Genomic DNA, 16,932 nt, shown 5'->3' on the forward strand with positions numbered 1-16,932 from the left:
AATCTTTTGTAGATCTGAAAACCATACAAGCAATCACAGTATTTTTCATTGAAATCCTTTTTGGAACACACGTTTTTCATAGGATCTCCTACGGATATTCTAAAGAAAATAAATATTTAAAATTATATTATAAATTGAATATTTTAAAGCAATTACATTTAAATTAATAGAGTGGAAAAACAAACACATACTGTTCTTCACAGGAGAGCTATCTTCTCTGGTATAAACCACCCCAACTTCTACTTTTTTCTTTCTTTTGCACCTTCTGATTTAATCTCTTTTTTAATTTTAATTGGATAGCTGGCACCCCAGGAGGCAGGAGCTTGTCTTTCTGTTCCTCTGTAAAGATCTGTGGACACATATGGTGCCATATGTATCAGTAAGAATGACCATAAATGCCTAGATAACACAAGGTCTGCTTTCTTGCAGTTTTCCTGCATATATACTTAAGTAATGCTGTGCACTTGCTAGAGGGAACAAAATAAAGAAAAAAAATCATATTTCTTCTCCTTTGTAAGTGGAATAAATTATCATTTTACAGCTTCAAAGGAGCAGAATGTTATTTTGGATTTTACTTTAAATCATTGCCCTGATTTTTGTAAAATTATATTGTACTGAGTCTTTCTTTAGTGAAGTTGCAAGCAACTGGATTGTTAAGATACTGCTTTGTGTTACATGTTTAACTTACATCTAGGTGTTCTGCTCTCTGTCCTCTCTTCAAACTTCTCTTTCTCTTTTCAGTCTATTTTTCTACTCCGCAAAGGCTCCTAGATTTCTGTAGCTCTAGTGCAAGCTAGAAGAGTTGTGTATCTTCCACCTTCTCATGAGGCAGAATGACAGGAGGTGCTAGGCTGTGGCTTCTTACAGCCTGCTCTGAGAGTAGATCATAGCTGCAGAAACAAACTCTAAATTACAGTTCTTGCCATGCTCCCCCTTGCTCTATGAATGAATGAGTATGGAAAGGACAAATGGTTTTGCCCGCTTTGCTGAAAATGTGTCTTCTCTCCACCTGATGAGGGACTTTGGCCAATGAGTAGCAAGGGAAATCTTGAGATTTTTCTCTACTGTTTTCCATTTGTACTCTTTATTTGCCTTTTTAAAGGAAGAAGTGTTAATTGAGCAGTGCTGCCCATTCATAATGTGCACAGAGTAAAGAAAGGTTGAAGGAGGGCCTTTACCAGTTCCTGCTTCCCTGTATGGTCCAGAAAGGGATGGGACAATTCAGACTCTTTTAAATACTGGTTTGTCCAACTTGAGTATGAGTGATATTCCGGAGCGATGTTTTCACTTTTCCAGAGCTATGCTGAGAAATGAGGTCTCCCATAAGTTATCTGCCATGCCTGCTAAGTTATGAAATGTTATTAAAGGAATGCAGACACAAAGATACTATGTAAAATTCAACATTTTCACGGCATTTTGTGGAAAAAGTATGCTCTACATGCACAAAATTCTAACATAGTTTTAATTTTGAAGCTTTTCCTTTTGAAATCTTTAGAGAAATTAATTTATGATAAATTTAATTTTTCTAGTAGTGTCATTTGCTGCTCCTGTGGGAAATTAGCAAAGGTAGCCTGAGAGTGCTATTACATAAGAAATTGTGGAGCATAGCCAGAATGCTTCAATAGTAGCAAAATGCCTGGAACATTTATTGTATCGTTATGTATTTCTTTTGTTTCTAGGGGACTATTACAGCCTTTTTCACAGGGTATAATGGACATGAAACACAATCATCCTTTTAGGAAACTGGACGTTATTATTCCCCAGTCATGTGGTATTAGTTATGGCCACAGACATGAAATATATATATATCCCATGATATATGTGTGGTCTGTTTAATCTGGTCTTCTGTCATTCTGCCAATGGTTGATTCTAGATGCTTCACAGGAAAGTGCAAATCCTCTGTGTGGTAGACAATGCCCAGGAATGATGCTACTTTCTTAATCTTGTTAAATTTTTTTTTATCTTTTTGGTGTTATAAGAGTTTTTACATCTTGTTAATGCTTTTGCATAGTTTCTCTATTTTTTTTTGATAGAAATATCTGACTGCGTTTCAGAAGTTTTGGAACAGTGAGTTCTGTAGAGTTTTTGTTTGGCTTTTGTTTTTTGTTGTTTTTTTCTAGGTTGCACATCTTATCGTGGTTATGTTTGACCTTTTTACCTTTTTCATTTAACATGTGACTTTGTGGGGTTTCGTGAGAAGAGTTAATGGAAGTCTTGACTGACTGCTTCTATACGATAAATTATTTTATAACTTCTCATGACATCTTACAAGTATACTCTCTGAACTGATTAGTCTTACATTTTTAAATTATCTCTTCATAAGTGGAACTTTTTCTATGCCTTGAATAGTTTTCATTCCCATTCTGTAGACCTCTTCTATTTCTAGAGGTCTGTTTGAAAAGAGGTGATCAGAATTCAAAACACTGCAATGAGAATATACCATTAGGTTTCTTAAAGGCATTTGAATTTTCCTCAGCATTTTCTGGTTTTGTACAGTTTTAAGATTTTGTTTTCTTTTTAGACCACTGAGCAGATGTTTTTGCTAGGCTTTCTGAAATGATACTTACAACCTCCCTGAGTGGATTAAATCTTCTTGTGTTTCATTCCGAGTCACAGTTTGTGAAAATTCAAGAGACATCCAAAGACACATGAAACCTTTAGAATGACAAATTTAATAAGTGTCAGATTTAGATGACACACTTATGAGAGAAACATTGACAAAATCTGAAGATAAATTGCTGTGTGTCATGCTATGCCTTATACACAAGCATATGCCAGCTCTTCAGATGTTTTGCTTCAAAGAAGGCCAGTTCAACAGACTGTAGAAGTTGCAGCAATAAAAGACGCAGAGTTAATCTGTTGAATTAATAAATAGAACAAAATGTCTGCATTTAGCCCTTGGTTTTTTTTTGTAATTGTTTCTGCCCTTGTTGCCGTAAATCGGCAGTGCTGGTTGGAAGTCTTCTGTACTCATTTCTGTCATTACTGATTTAACCTTTTTTCCCCTGAAATGCTGCCCTGTACATGCTCAATTAGTCCTCTGCATTTTCATATATTTTACTTTTATGTCCTATCACTTAATTTTTCTGTGACTTGAAACCCTCCATGTGCCTTCTTTTTTGCTAATGTTGTGATGAACTCCTTCAAGTCTGATTGTGCAGTCTTAAACACAAGGCCTTATGAAATCCTTAAACACAAGGATTACAAAATGGATGCATGTATTTCTCTGACAGGGGCCATTTATAAGGACATATGTTGTTCTTTTCTCCAGTGTCTGATGTGGAGGTCTCCTGTTCCCTTTCTACCTCTTCTGGCTTCTCAACTGCACTCCTATGCCTTATTTCAAGGCACAGGACAATTTTACTTATCTGCTGATGCTCTCCCGCTAGTTGGAAGGGTTTGTGTTTGGGAATGGTTAAGAGTGGGACCTTTGGTAAGCGAGCATGAGTAAGACACACCTTTAGTGGACAAGGGGAGAAGCTGTCTCCCTCCTTATTCCTACTTTCATTGTACAGGTTGTTCTGTGGCCCTTGCAATTTCTGCAGTATCGCTCTGCCCAGAACATATTGCAGAACGCCAGTCTGTTTCCTAGTCTAAAACAGCAGAATTAACAATCCATTTCTATTGCCAAACTGGAATTTTTCCAAGTCCGTCCAATTATATTGAATTAAGTATTCTCAGGCAAATGTTTGCTGGTTCCGCAGACTATTGAATATTTCAATTAGATGAACCTCCAATAATGGTTCTGGAATCTGAAAATGTTTTGAATGTTTTAGATATGGTGCCAAACCCACAAAATTTTCTTGTTTATATCGCTGTTCCCAGGGAATGTTAGAAGCATCTCTCATCAGGGCATAAATGGATTAGAAAAACATTAACTGGGCATTTTTGTAGTAATTTTTAGTTAACTTATGCATGATTCCTTTCTCCTTCAGATAATTCAATTTGAAAAAGTACTATGTTTCCTTAGGTGGGGAAGAAATTTCTTCAACTGTATGATGAACTTGAAAGAAAATGTTACCATATGAATGGGTTAAGTTTAGAGTTGCTTTCATATGGTAATGTGTATGCCCAATAATATAGCCCATACTGTTTATGTAATAATTGCTTGCTACAGCACATTAGAGATTATTCATAAAAAGCATGTGTTTTGGCATCTAAAAAGAACCAGTAGCTTTCACTGTTTACCTTTTTGCTGGCTTGATCAATAGTTGCAAAATTGCTGGCTCTCCTCCAAACCTACCATGTCAACAGCACTGACAAGTAAATGCTCAAATCCCAGAATGTTCATTGGAGTTATGCCACTTTTTATTTAACTGCAACAAAGGTTGAGCTGTATTGTTTAACTAACCATCCTTGCTCAACCTGAACAAAAGTCACTTAGGGGGCTTGATATTTTGTGCAGAGTCCTACACTGTGGTACTTCTAGATCACAATTTGCTTTTCTTCAGATTATGCAATGACTGGCTAAATGACTGGAAAGGAGCAGGTAGTCCCGCAACTCCTTCAAGTGGCTTACTTTATAGTTCCTGCGTTTTAAACATTTTGAATTTTCTTTTAAAATAGGAGGGTGAGTAGTTTACTACATATCCTTTTTATTTACTCTCCATTTAGTTAGCACATAAATCCAGCTGTGCTGTTGCATCCCTGAGGAGCAGCTTATTCCCATTTTCCGATCTCTGCTCCCTCACTTATCGAGGCCAGCTGCTGCTCCTGTTGCTTTTGTTGTAAAATATAACTATCAAAATGTGACCCAATGGTATCATGGCCTCAGTGAATAAACAAAAAAACCTAAAAATTGTACTGAACTATGGTAGTAAAAGAAGTAGTTTGCTGTCAGAACTGAGAACTCACTTGATAATTTCATTGGCACATTGGTGATGAGCAGGAACTTGAATTAAAATTGTCATGTGTAAAATATCTGCTGGTGGATATCCTCAGACGTTAATTTTTTTTCTAAAAATAGAAATAAATAGAAATGAAGGTTTTTGTTCTTATACTTGTGTAACATTTGGAAAAAAGATCTTTCACAAGGAAGCAATTCACATAATTCAATACAGAATATTCTGAAATACAGGAATATTTAAACTGTAATGAAATAACAAGACAAGCATAAGTCTTATTTTTTGAATAGGCTTTTATGTGGATATACAGATACTGGATATTTTTCTGTTCCTGAAGTGTTAATAGTGAAGTCACAAATGGTATTTCGGTGTGTTAGTGTTGGCAAAGTTTTGGGCTTTCTTTTTAATCCAATCCCTCCACCTCCCTTTTCATGAAATTTATTTTATGCAAGTTATCAGGAGTATTTATTACCTTCCTGTGTGGTAATTTCTTGAATCCAATTATTGAAAGTTGATCAATGAGTTCCTTAATTATTTATTATGAAAAGTGTTCGGGTGCTGCAATTACCAAATGGAACTCATTCATCTAGTTGGGTTTGGGATATTTTGTAGAGGTAAAAATAATATTCAACAGCAACCATTAAAAATCAGATTCATTCATTCCCATTGGAGAATAGAATGACATTGCCATTTCATTTTTTTGATAAGAGATCTGCAGAACTAAATATAGGCCATTAAAAAAAAAATAAAAATGAAAAACCATAAGTCTGGATTTGAAGTTTTGGCCCCCCACAAGTACTTACCTAAATGACTTCCCTTCATTTGAAATAATTTATAATGCTGAGACGAAACATTCAAAAAAGGTGATTTTATTCAGATTTTGGCAAAAATTCTGAAAGGCATCTCAAATTGCAAAGTAAATACCAAAATTATATTGAATTTCAGCAGCACTTAAGCAACTAATTCCCTCGGGCTCCTTAGAAAACCTCAGTAGTCTACCTACATCTCCTCCTTTGGGGCGGGCTTATTTTTATTCTCTTTGCTCACTATACAAATGCAAATTAATACTTTTGGAAAGGTTATAATCATAAAAGCGTTTTTTGTGGATGACAAGATGATGCTTCTTTGGCGCACTGTATGAGAGAGGAAATGGTGACTGAAAGCGTACGTGAGAAGAGAGCTCTGCCAGTGGTAAACAGGCTGTGCCTCCCTGGCCTGGCCCAGAGTCCTCAGCTGGTGTGCTTGGTCTCAGCATGCCTTATCATCTTTGCATAAAATGCTAGAAAGCCAAAGATTTTTTTTCCCACACTTTACTATTTAATATAATTTTTTTTAGCAGAACAAAATCTACTTGCAGTTAAAGCTTTTTAGTTTATTTACTGTGAATATCCTTACTGTTTACAAGATATTACAGTAAAAGTTTTCAAATGTGATGAAGTACTGACCAGGCACATGCAGTTTGTGCTTTGCCTCAACAGCATGTGCAGTCCTAGAGAGTGCACACAGGTAAATACAGCTGTGTGTGCTTTGATAAGGCCCCGAACCAAAAGCTAGAGTACACCCAAATACCAGTTATCAGATCAGACGTTCAAAGAAAAATGTAAAAAAATACCCCTTTTCGTGTCATTTGTGGTGGTGTGTGCGTGCAAAAGTGTTATTGTCTTGATGCAGTCCTGATCACCCACAGGACTTTATTTTTTTCCTCATTTTTAAATAGTACAAGAAAATTCATAGCAGAAGAGGCAGATAAACCACCGATGGCTTCAGAGTCTGTGGTATACTCATGCAGGGCTGAATTGAACTCAAAGACACAAAATATAGAAAATTTTGAAGTTAAAGGTATACATCTTGTTGTGATATATGTTGGCATGCTGTGAAAAGACAGAATAAAAGGTGTAAACTCGACTTACAATGAAGAACTGTAGCTTTTGAATTCCCAACGAGTCAACATTTATAAAGTGTTTTTGAAGCGCTCTAAAAGCTTATAAAGCTTAGTGGAGCAGAGTGCCATGCCACTGCTGGGAAGTGCAGCGTAAGTTGCAGCAAGGAGCCTTTCCTAGCTGGCTCGGCGCAGCCCGGCAGGACCGATGGGCGGGGAGGAGAGCGCAGCGGGGTTTGCACAACAGGACCTGGCGCAGCCCCGGCTGCTGGGCGGCTGCAGGTTTCAGGTAGCGAAAGAAGGCAGCAGTGTTTTCTCTAATGCAACACAGCACAGGCTGAGATTGCTGTATAAAAAGCGTACAATTTACAATCGCCAATAATGCCAATTTTTACTTATGTTTCAGAACACGGGAACCTGAAACATGAGGTAAGGATTAGTTTTCCTTTGCATGTGCTGTTTGTTTTGTCGGTGACATAAGAGCTCCTTATTTACTTTGTGTATGTGCTGTTGGAGCAGGTATGTTTTGCTTGGGCGTTTAACAACAGATTTCTTTAGAGTGGTGGAAAACAGAAGTTGTCTAAGAAACAAGGTATTCGAAATTAAATATAAATGTATTCTGTTCAAAGTGTGAATCAATTTTCAGTTGATATGGCTTAATGCCAAGAGCACTGGGAGGGGGTGGAGATGTGTTTTTTAAGTTACAGGTAAAAAACATACAGTGCCTCACAACTGATGTCTAGATCCTTACAGTTCCTAGACCAAATCTGGCAGTAGAGTTAAAAGTAATCTTTTCTTTTTTTAATGCTAGCGAGCCTTGCTGGAGTAACATGCTAGTGTACCAATCTCTGCCACATCAGACTGCTGGGCGATGAAGGATCGGCAAGGCAGTGTTTGCCTCTTTGTGTAACAAAACTTTAGTTGCAGAGCTATCCAATGGTTATGGAGTTCATATAATGTGGGGAGAATGGTGAAATGGGCCCGGTACAGAGGAGCTGCTGTGGTGCACACAGTGTACCTTGCTGTCAGCCCAAGAAGGCTGCAAGCTACCCTGGGTTATTTTCTCGCCAGCTCCTGGTGCCTTTCCACTGAAGTACAGGAAGGCATGGCAATAGGGTTTTGTCTGCCAGTTCTGACAAGAGAGAGGCAGCACTTTACACGTAGAGTATAATAGTTTCTAGCATCTATTTTAGATCAGAAGTTTATGGTAATTTAACTGCTTAAATGACACGCTGGTTATGAACAACGTATGAAAGTGTACGTTACTTCTCTCCATAAGCATGTATGTGTTTGGTGCTATCACTAAAATGGGTAATGGAATCTGAAGGATGTTATTGCTGACATGACTGGTGCAGGGCTGACCGTGTCTGTGCTCTCTGATGTTTGAGCTGGTTTGGCGTCGCTGTGACCCCAGACGGTGGCGGGGGCCGGGTGAGGGGAGCCCCGGCACGCTCTGGCGAGCTCTTTGGCTGTGGGCCTCAGGCGGGTGCAGGCCGCAGCAGCGGGCACCGGCTTCCTGGGGGCCCAGCAGGGGAAGGGCGAGGCGGCCCAGGAGGAACTCCGGGTGAGGAGAGGGCTGTGCTACCGCTGACCCTGCCTGTGCCCAAGATGCTGCCACCCGGCCGCGCTCCTCGCTGCTCCCTCAGCCGTGCCTCCAGCCACGTGCTGCCCGGCTTTTCACGTCTCTGCCTAGAAATACCCGCTAAGTAAGGGCACTCTGAAATAGGGAAACTGCAGCATGGTCCCTTTGCCTAACAGCCTCCCAGTACTGCAGCAGACAGGCAGCGCTGGGGAGCCATAAACAGATTGCTTACTGGCCCTTGTGGAGAAGGTTGCCAGACTCAGTAAAGCTAACTGTGGCAAACATACTGTGGCTGCATGAAGAAAATATGTATACTGGTTGCATCTAATCCCTCCTGCTCCTCGGCTTTTCACCCTCTAGCTTGATTTGAAATTTTTGTGAGGAAAAAATGGCTTCCTTTCGGGAGCTATTGATTTGCTATTGACTATTGAGTTGATCCAAAATGTCAGGATTGCTTTCATTTTCACAAAAACTCTTGTTTAAGTGCCTGCTTTAATTTTCTCTGTGCAGAAGGAAACTTGAGCATAGATGAGGACCTGTCATTTTGGAAAACTTGGATTTAGACTTCATACCAGTAATGTAATAAAATCTACTGGTACTGCAATACATTTAAGAGTATCGAGCATGTTTTCATACTGCTCAAGAATTATTTCCTTAAAATTGGTTTCCATCCGGTCCTTTGGTGTATATGACATGTTGTCACAGAATTACTGTATTTTTTTTTCATTTCAGTTAAACATTTCTGTATCTTCCTTTGTGCTTGCTTTTCCCACTCCTGCCCCTTTCCCTCTCTTGTGCAAATCTGTAGTTACCACTCTGCATCAATCCTTATCAGCAATGCAGCCTCCATTTAAAAAATAACTAGGATATAATTGAGCCTTTTGTTCTTATTCAGTAGCATTACCTTCACTGTAGCAGTAGTTTTAAATTTTTCTTCTTTGCACTGCAAATGAAACAAAACTTGCATCCTTTCCTTAATTAGAGTTGTGGGGTACAGAAAGAGTATGTCCAAAGACTCAAGAGTTTGAAAGCTGTTTTTAAACCAAGTTTTTCATTTTGCCAGCTTGCTACAGGGCTTAGTAATTTGGTTGTGCCGCAGGTTACTGCTTTCTGGCTTGCCTCGGTGTGTGTCCTGCATCAGCTTATATCAACTGCAAGTAAATTGGGGCAACCTAATTGTTCCCTTTGTTATGCAACATGCTTTTCTCTGCTTGGTTTGATTAAAAAATAAATAAATGCATGAACCTTCATGCAAGCTACCAGTTAAAACAAGCTTGCAAGAGCAGATCAGTAGTTCACAGATATGCGTTATTTCACATTGAAATTTTCAGGGATCCACATTAAGTGTCTTGGAGTATAAAATACATAAAAAAAATAAAGTCTCAGTCTTGTCAGAGAGTTTCTGATTTCACACAGCTCTGGTTCATCAAAATTTAAAAGAAAGAGGGAGGCGAGTTACTAAATATATTTAAGTACTTGCCCAGAAAATAAGGAAATCAAGAACTGCATAGGAAATTCTAGCTACCTTAAGTACAAAGTAGGAATAGTGAATAGCGAAAGTTTCTATCTTATTAAAGCAACGCAAGCAGCTTTGATACTTTCGTGTTTGTGGACATTCTCTGGGGCAGATAATGCCAAACTGCATACTTTTCTGCTATCCTATTCATAAATTATTAAAAAATAAATTTGTTCTTGGTATCAAAAGATGTTGATGTATGAATAAACCTACGGACTAAAAATCTTTTGAACCTAGTGTCAGAAAAAATCGGTTATATGAAAAAACTGTCTACATTACTAAGAATATTTTTCAAAGTATGATCTTTCTACAAGATAAAGATAATTGTGGTAGTGGTTGGGGGAAATAACTTAAGAAAACCAGCTTTGCCTAGTAGATTGTGGGAATGAAAGGAGTGCAGTGTGCCTACATGAAAACATGTTTATTCATATCCTTGATTTGTATTTTTGCTATGCAGAAACGAACGAATGGAATTAGAAGAAACTCTAGACACGTGGACCCAGGTTTGTGTCATGACTTTTAATAGTTAAACATTAAATAAAAAGAGTGAGAAAGGTGTAACTCACTTTATCAAGTTGCATTATGAATGCTATTATAATGCACGCAATGTTGAGAACTTTCTTTATTGCTGAAGTCCTGAAGGTCTAAAGTGATTGCTCTGTTTGTGATTTCAAAGATAAGGTCAGCTCATTGAACTCTAATTTTTTTTCCTTGTTTTTTTTTAAGCAGTGCTTCAGTTCTACCTGAACAACAAAATGCCTCTGGGCTTTCAGTTAACATGACCCACCCTACTGTACTCTGCAGTTTTAAAAGAAATAACTAAGCGATGAAAAGCAGACAGTTGCTTATAAAGCTTAGGTTCTGATCTGCAAAGTTGTGGGTATTCTCAACTCTCCTAACTGTGGTGGTGCTTAGTGCTTAGCTGTATTGAATATGAGTTTCTCTTCTAAAAGGCATAAACCAATTGCAGTTTTATGTAGAATTTCAAAGTGATTTTATTCTTCCTGTTAGTTTATAGTAGATACTTCTGTGGAATCATGGCAGCAGCAGCCCTTAAGAAAATTAAATGCTTGCTTATAGACTGTGTACTCAAGTGGGTGAACGTTTCCTCTGGAGACCCATTATATGTCTGTATAAAATAATCAATGATTTTCAGTGTAACTGTGTGATATTTTTAGTGTCATTTTTTACAGTAATTACATTTCTGTCCTTTATGTTTCTTGTATAGTTTAATTACTGGAGATTTGTTATGCAGATATTATTTGGAATAAAACTAAGCTGTGGATTATTAAATATTTCTAGATGTGGACAGCTGCAAATAGTTGGAGTCAAACATTAAACAGGATAGCAACTCTGTACACCGCATTACAGCCTGGCAGAGCTAAGCACTTTTCAAAAAGTAGGAATGCTGGTTGTGCCACTAGCATTGCAGCTGCCTTGGCTCTGAAAGTCTATATGTTGTAACTAGTTGAAGCAAACCACACCTTTCTTACTCACGTAACTTTGACATGTTTTGGAACACGTATCGTCACTTTGTTCCCTCTAGCAAAAAAAATTGCTTCATGATACTCCTAAATTGTTCTGTGTTTTTGACTGAAGTCATTAAAGAAAAAAGAAAAAAATGAGCACCCTGTAACTCTGAAAATTAATACAGTCGGAGGGGGAAACATCAAGAATATCAATCAAAATGCAGAAGAGGATAAGAACACTTCTTCCAAGTGGGACTGTTTGAGTTCTTCCCATTCAGTGGTATATGTTGCAGTGAAGTGTAATGTGTGTTTACAGAATAGTCCTTATAGATCCAGATCTTTAAACATAGCTGTCTCATGGAGACTCCTAAAAGGTTAAATAATTCAGCTTTGAGAATCTTTTGAGTATACTGGTAGTTTTACTTGCTGTTGAAGTCTAATAGAAGTATTTATATGATCTTTATATACCAGGGTACTTCAAGATTAGTTTTTGTTGAAGACCAAGTACCATTGAAATCACCAGAGTCATTGAATTAAATAGATGTTTAAAAGCTCTATGAAACCAGTGCCTAAAATGTGGTTCTGCTCCCCCCCACCCCATCCATTTACCTACACAGAACAGTTCTTTGAGTTGTTGGGGTAGTCTTATTGAGTAAAGTTCTTGGTCCCCATTATATTTTTGAAAGCCAGTAGAAATGTAGAACATCTGCATTATGTTTATGTCCCCTTATTAGAGAGATTGTTGCAGAACACAGTCTTACAGAATTGCTTTTGACATTATATATTTTTAAAAATAAATAATAATAATAAAAGGTAGTACATAGTAACCTGCTCCGTACGTATCCTTTGTCAATTTTCAAATGAAGTGAGCTTTTTTTATTTGCATTTTATTGGCATATGCTTTCTAAGTCCTGCTGTAACTTGGTGGAGATAACTTTTAAAGACATAAATGTCTTTGGTAAACTCTTGGCATCTCTTTTGCATATTCTAAGTAATATTGTTCATCAGATTGCATATTGCCTTGAGAGACAGAAGCTGCTATCCAGAGAGCAGCACTTGTAAGAGATCACTTATTTCAGGCATACATTATTGCATTGATCCTAAGAGCTTTTCAAGAACACTGGTATATAAATCTCTGGAAATCCTATCACCATGGTGCTCTTTTTGCTGAGAGGTAGTCAAAGTCAGAAATAAAATTTAAATCTTAATGTGCTGTCTTTATTTAAAAAAAAAAAAAAAAAAGTTCGCTGCCCAGACTGGTTTGTCTTTAGGAGGTTTAATATGCTGCCGCTACCTGTGTTGCATGTTATAGTGCTGAAGCATGGGTACTAGTTTAGGAAAGCAGGCAATTGCTGTGAATCAGTAACAGGCACCTGCAGTGTCTAAATATTGATGGAGTTTGATATCAGCAGTAAATGCAATTATTTTGGGCTGTAAGTATTTTAGCACAAACTTTTCAACATCATATTCTGTCTTGTCTCTTTCTGCTGTCTGTCTTTGGCTATTTTAGTAAAGAAAAATGAATGCGGGAGGCATAGTATAGTCAAGTTGATGCATTGTGCTTCTCTTTTTGTGCTTGTTAGAGCCAAATTAAACTTTTACTGACACAGCTTAGCCCTGAATGAAAAATCATTTAAGTTTGATGAGAAGTACTGCGAGTAGAAGGATGGTCTAAACAAAACAGTGTGAGGTTACTGTATTAAAATATCTCGTCTTCCGCTGGTAAAGCTCGTTGATGGAGGAACCTATCTAGCTGAAGTACCCTAAAAGCAGTAAGTTGTTCATGGCTGTTTCATTTGTTTTTCTTTGAAGTTTGGTTAAAAGTTTTGACAGTGACAGTTTCCTCCTTGAGATTTGCTTGGTGCTGAATAAGAATAAAGGGTAGAAGGAAAAGTGATTAATGGATGATGAGGCAGAGAAATTCCTGGGAAATGAAACAGTCATGAGAAAAGAAATATGTGCAGAAACTGTACAAAAAGAAATGTCTGCAGAAACTGTACAACTGAAAACCAAATTGGAAAGCAAAAGAAAATATGACTTTGTCTTTTCTTTATGCTGTGCACTATGACTTCAGCCTGTGGTCCAGTTGCAGATAGCCTCCTGAATTGGCCCATCTACTAAGTTTTAGGGGAGACAGGTTTTAGATAACCTTTCTTTGGATTAATCAGCAGATAACAAAAGCCATTGAGAGATGAACCTGTAAATGCATCTGCACCTATAAAGCTAGGAAAAATTTGGTCTAGAGTTTGCATTTTACTGTAGAACAACATGTTTCTTCTTATATGTATTTGAGAAGTGATTAGATTGGTGTCAGTTTTTGCTCAGGATGGGCATATGGAGTGATAATTATATAACGGTTTTTAACTTGTGTAAGGAATGTCATGAAAACTTTTATGCATGTGTTGAATTTTAAGCATGTGATTTGCACTATTGACTTAAGTGACAAATGGAGCATTCATATGTATATTTGTAAGCATAAATTAAGGCTTTGTATGTTTTCTTGAGAAGGATGATGCAATTCGACCGATGTTTTAAACACAAATAATATTGTATGTATTTTAATAAGAGTAGAAATTATTTTCTCTCTCAGCTATTGGAATAATACAGTGTATGTTTGCTATCTTTTTATTTTTTTAATGTTATAAAGAGTATAAATGTGATAGATTCACAGCTTGGTGTTTTTAAAAACTGGTTTTACCCTAAACACTTCTGCTAATATAAACATTGGAACTTTAATCTCTAAAAGTGTGAAAGTATATTTCATATCAGAAGGATAAACTTGGTAAAAATAGAACACTAGAAGCCTTATATTCAAGATTCATTGCAGATTAAACTAAAAATCTGATCTGTGAAAGTGTCACTGAGCATGTTCTGACTTCTTAAATAGCTGATTTCTTTATAAACATGGATTAAAGCTTAGAAAACCTTAGTTCTGAACTGAGGGACAGACCCAACAGGTCTTCTCCCTTCAAAGAAAGTAAAATATTGACTGGCTTTTTTTGAGGGAGACACAATATTAACAGGTAATGTAAGCAATACAATAGCTTGGGCAAAGCTATTTTTCAGCCTGGGATTTCAAAGTTCAAATAGTAATTTTAAAAGGAGGTATTTGTATTTCTGGTTGGTGCCTGGTCCGTACTTGCTTTGTGAAGCAATACTGTAATACTGATTTTACACAGATTATGAAGAAAAGGATCTGAAGAGAATAACTAGCTTTATGGCCTGAAGTATACACGTTAAAAAAAAATCTGTGCAGGGAGAAGTACAGCATTGGAGATATGTTTATTTAATTAGACATAGTGGGAAATGAGCTACTGTGTGCTTCATATTTTGTTGAAATTGGATTGTGGAATCTTTAAACTAGGTTGTGTCATTGTTATATGTGTTTGATTACTAAGCAGTGAAACAATATTCAGATGTTTGTGTATTGTGGCAATGATTGCATCTTGTCTTCATAGTAAAAATTAGGGGATAGCGTAATATTGGCAGTTTAAATTTCCTTTTCAGTTAAGAATGAGGTATATTACACCATGAGATATTTCAAGAAATTCTGACAGTGTGCTCTGTGATATGCAAGTCCAACTTGGATTTCCATTTCAGTGCCACTCCAACCATGTGCCCAGCCAAAAGCAAAATCTGGCCCAAATTAAAATCTGGGATATCCCAGCTTGTAGATAATTCTTAGCCAAGCATGTAGTTGTTACAGATAAAACTACTCTCTTTAACTGAGAATTTGGAGCATGTCTCTCATTTTCTTGTCTTATGAACTATCCAGGCAAGTCCTTGGTAGTCCTGATTGACTGTTGTCTTTCTCATTCAGCCCAGTATAGAGAATACCCAATTTCATGGGTAAGAAAAGATAACCTTCTGCAACATGAAGCCCAGTGCTGAAAAAACTGGCATTCAGGAATTTATTACTCCATTTCAGCAATGGGGGCAGCTACCTGTGATTCTGGCTGGATCTCTGGTGGCCCATTACTAACTGGCTGTCAATGTCATTGTTGAGAACAAGAATTTATCTTGGTTTTAATCCACAGAAAAAGGTCTACCAAAAATAAAAAGCCAGTATTAAACAAGCCCTCGGTATTTAGTTTCTCATGAGAAGTCAGGAGCCGACTGGTGTCACTAATAGTACCTCCTTATTATGACTATCTTCATCAAGATGGATTAGACTAAGGTAGCATGTTTTCCTTTAGTAAAGGAGTTTTTGTATATAGAATCAAGAACTACATTGATAGGTGTTTTTCTGAGACATTCGGTAGTGTTGCTTAATTATTTTTCCTGTCAATAAAATGTAGGAGTGAATAGCAATCCCTTTTTAAAGTTCTTGTCTTTCCTTTCAGACTGAGTAGAGCAAACCATTACAGGCTATTTGTTTCTGCATCTTCCCTCGGGACCTTGCTCAGAGTACCACGGTCTTATTTCTTTCTCTTTTAAATATCTATGGAAAAGCTTCTTGGGGAGTTGACATGACAGCATGGCTTGAAGTGCTAGAGTATATGCAAGACATTTTTTTCAGCTTTAGATACTGTTTACATTGAACATAACCATGGCTTTTAATGGCTGGTCAAAATGAATGTGTACCTGAAGGAGCAGCTGATTGTAAAATAAATTGGGGAAAGCCTGAAGGAATACTGGAGGAAAGAGAAAAGTTCCACAAAACTTCCTCTAGTGAAGAGTTTGTTATTTGACAAGTTTGAAGTCTTTCCCGCTGCTTACTGGTATGGGATAACCTAATAAGGTTGATGGTAGTAAAACATCCATCGCATCCTGTAACTGACCAGGAGACTTGGAGACTTGCTGCATGCAGACTAACCAGAATGACCTGCTTGTTTATGTCAAACTTTTGATTTAGTTTTTGCAGTTTCCTGTTATAGATAGAAATGCAGCCCGTGGCTTAAAAAAATGCAGCCTATATGGCTTTTAAAAAAAAAAAAGTTACTGTTTTAGAGACTTGAAGGAACTCAAACATCTACTTCTCTTGGAAGTAAAGTGTGTCTAATAATTAAAAATCATAACAAAGTATATATAGTTTTGCGTGTTTTCCCTAGAGATAATTTTGTAATGTTTGTGGAGCATTAGATTTGCTAAGTAGCTAAAGACTTCTCTAAATGGTAATGGCAAAAAGCTACAGAACCAAAACTGAGCTTTGATTATATGTATATATAACACATATGCTTAACTTTCTGGGGAAGTTTATTTGGTTTTGGATGCTTTTTCCTTCCCTATATAGCATCTAAACACTTTGTTGAAGGCACGTATAAAGTATACAGTGCACGACTCTAGGAATCTGTGTGAACCAGGTGAATCGCAGGTAAGAACTGGTTTAACAGGGCAGCTGGGAGCACGCTTGCTGCAAAAGGAAGACTCCTTAGCAGGATAGATGCAATACTGCTTGCTGATGTGTTGTATCATTCTGAATGTTCTGGGGCTCTTCAAGGACTTGGATTGCAGCTGTAACCTGACCAGCTCCTAGTATTGATAGACGTGTTTTGACATGTTTTACATCATGTGGCTGGGACAGTGTTGCAGTTTGAGACCAGAGTCAGTGAATTTCTTTGTGGTCACCATGTTCTTAGGAGCAGTTAATGGGACAGCTTCCTCCAGGTGGACTCAGCAACAGTGAATTCAGAGGTACACTG

At 37.4% G+C, this 16,932-nt stretch overlaps 1 protein-coding gene across 1 annotated transcript in view; it reads left to right on the forward strand.

The window, feature by feature from the left end:
- Window positions 1-16,932, forward strand: part of VAV3 (vav guanine nucleotide exchange factor 3) — a 176,301-nt gene that overhangs the window by 106,556 nt on the left and 52,813 nt on the right. Inside the window, exons 18-19 of the mRNA XM_075508217.1 lie at window positions 7,130-7,152; window positions 10,279-10,324. Of these exons, the coding sequence (XP_075364332.1) occupies window positions 7,130-7,152; window positions 10,279-10,324 (69 nt within the window). The remainder of the gene's footprint in view (window positions 1-7,129; window positions 7,153-10,278; window positions 10,325-16,932) is intronic.

The sequence above is a fragment of the Mycteria americana genome, chromosome 7, assembly GCF_035582795.1.
Source record: "Mycteria americana isolate JAX WOST 10 ecotype Jacksonville Zoo and Gardens chromosome 7, USCA_MyAme_1.0, whole genome shotgun sequence".
Taxonomy (NCBI): Eukaryota; Metazoa; Chordata; class Aves; order Ciconiiformes; family Ciconiidae; genus Mycteria; species Mycteria americana.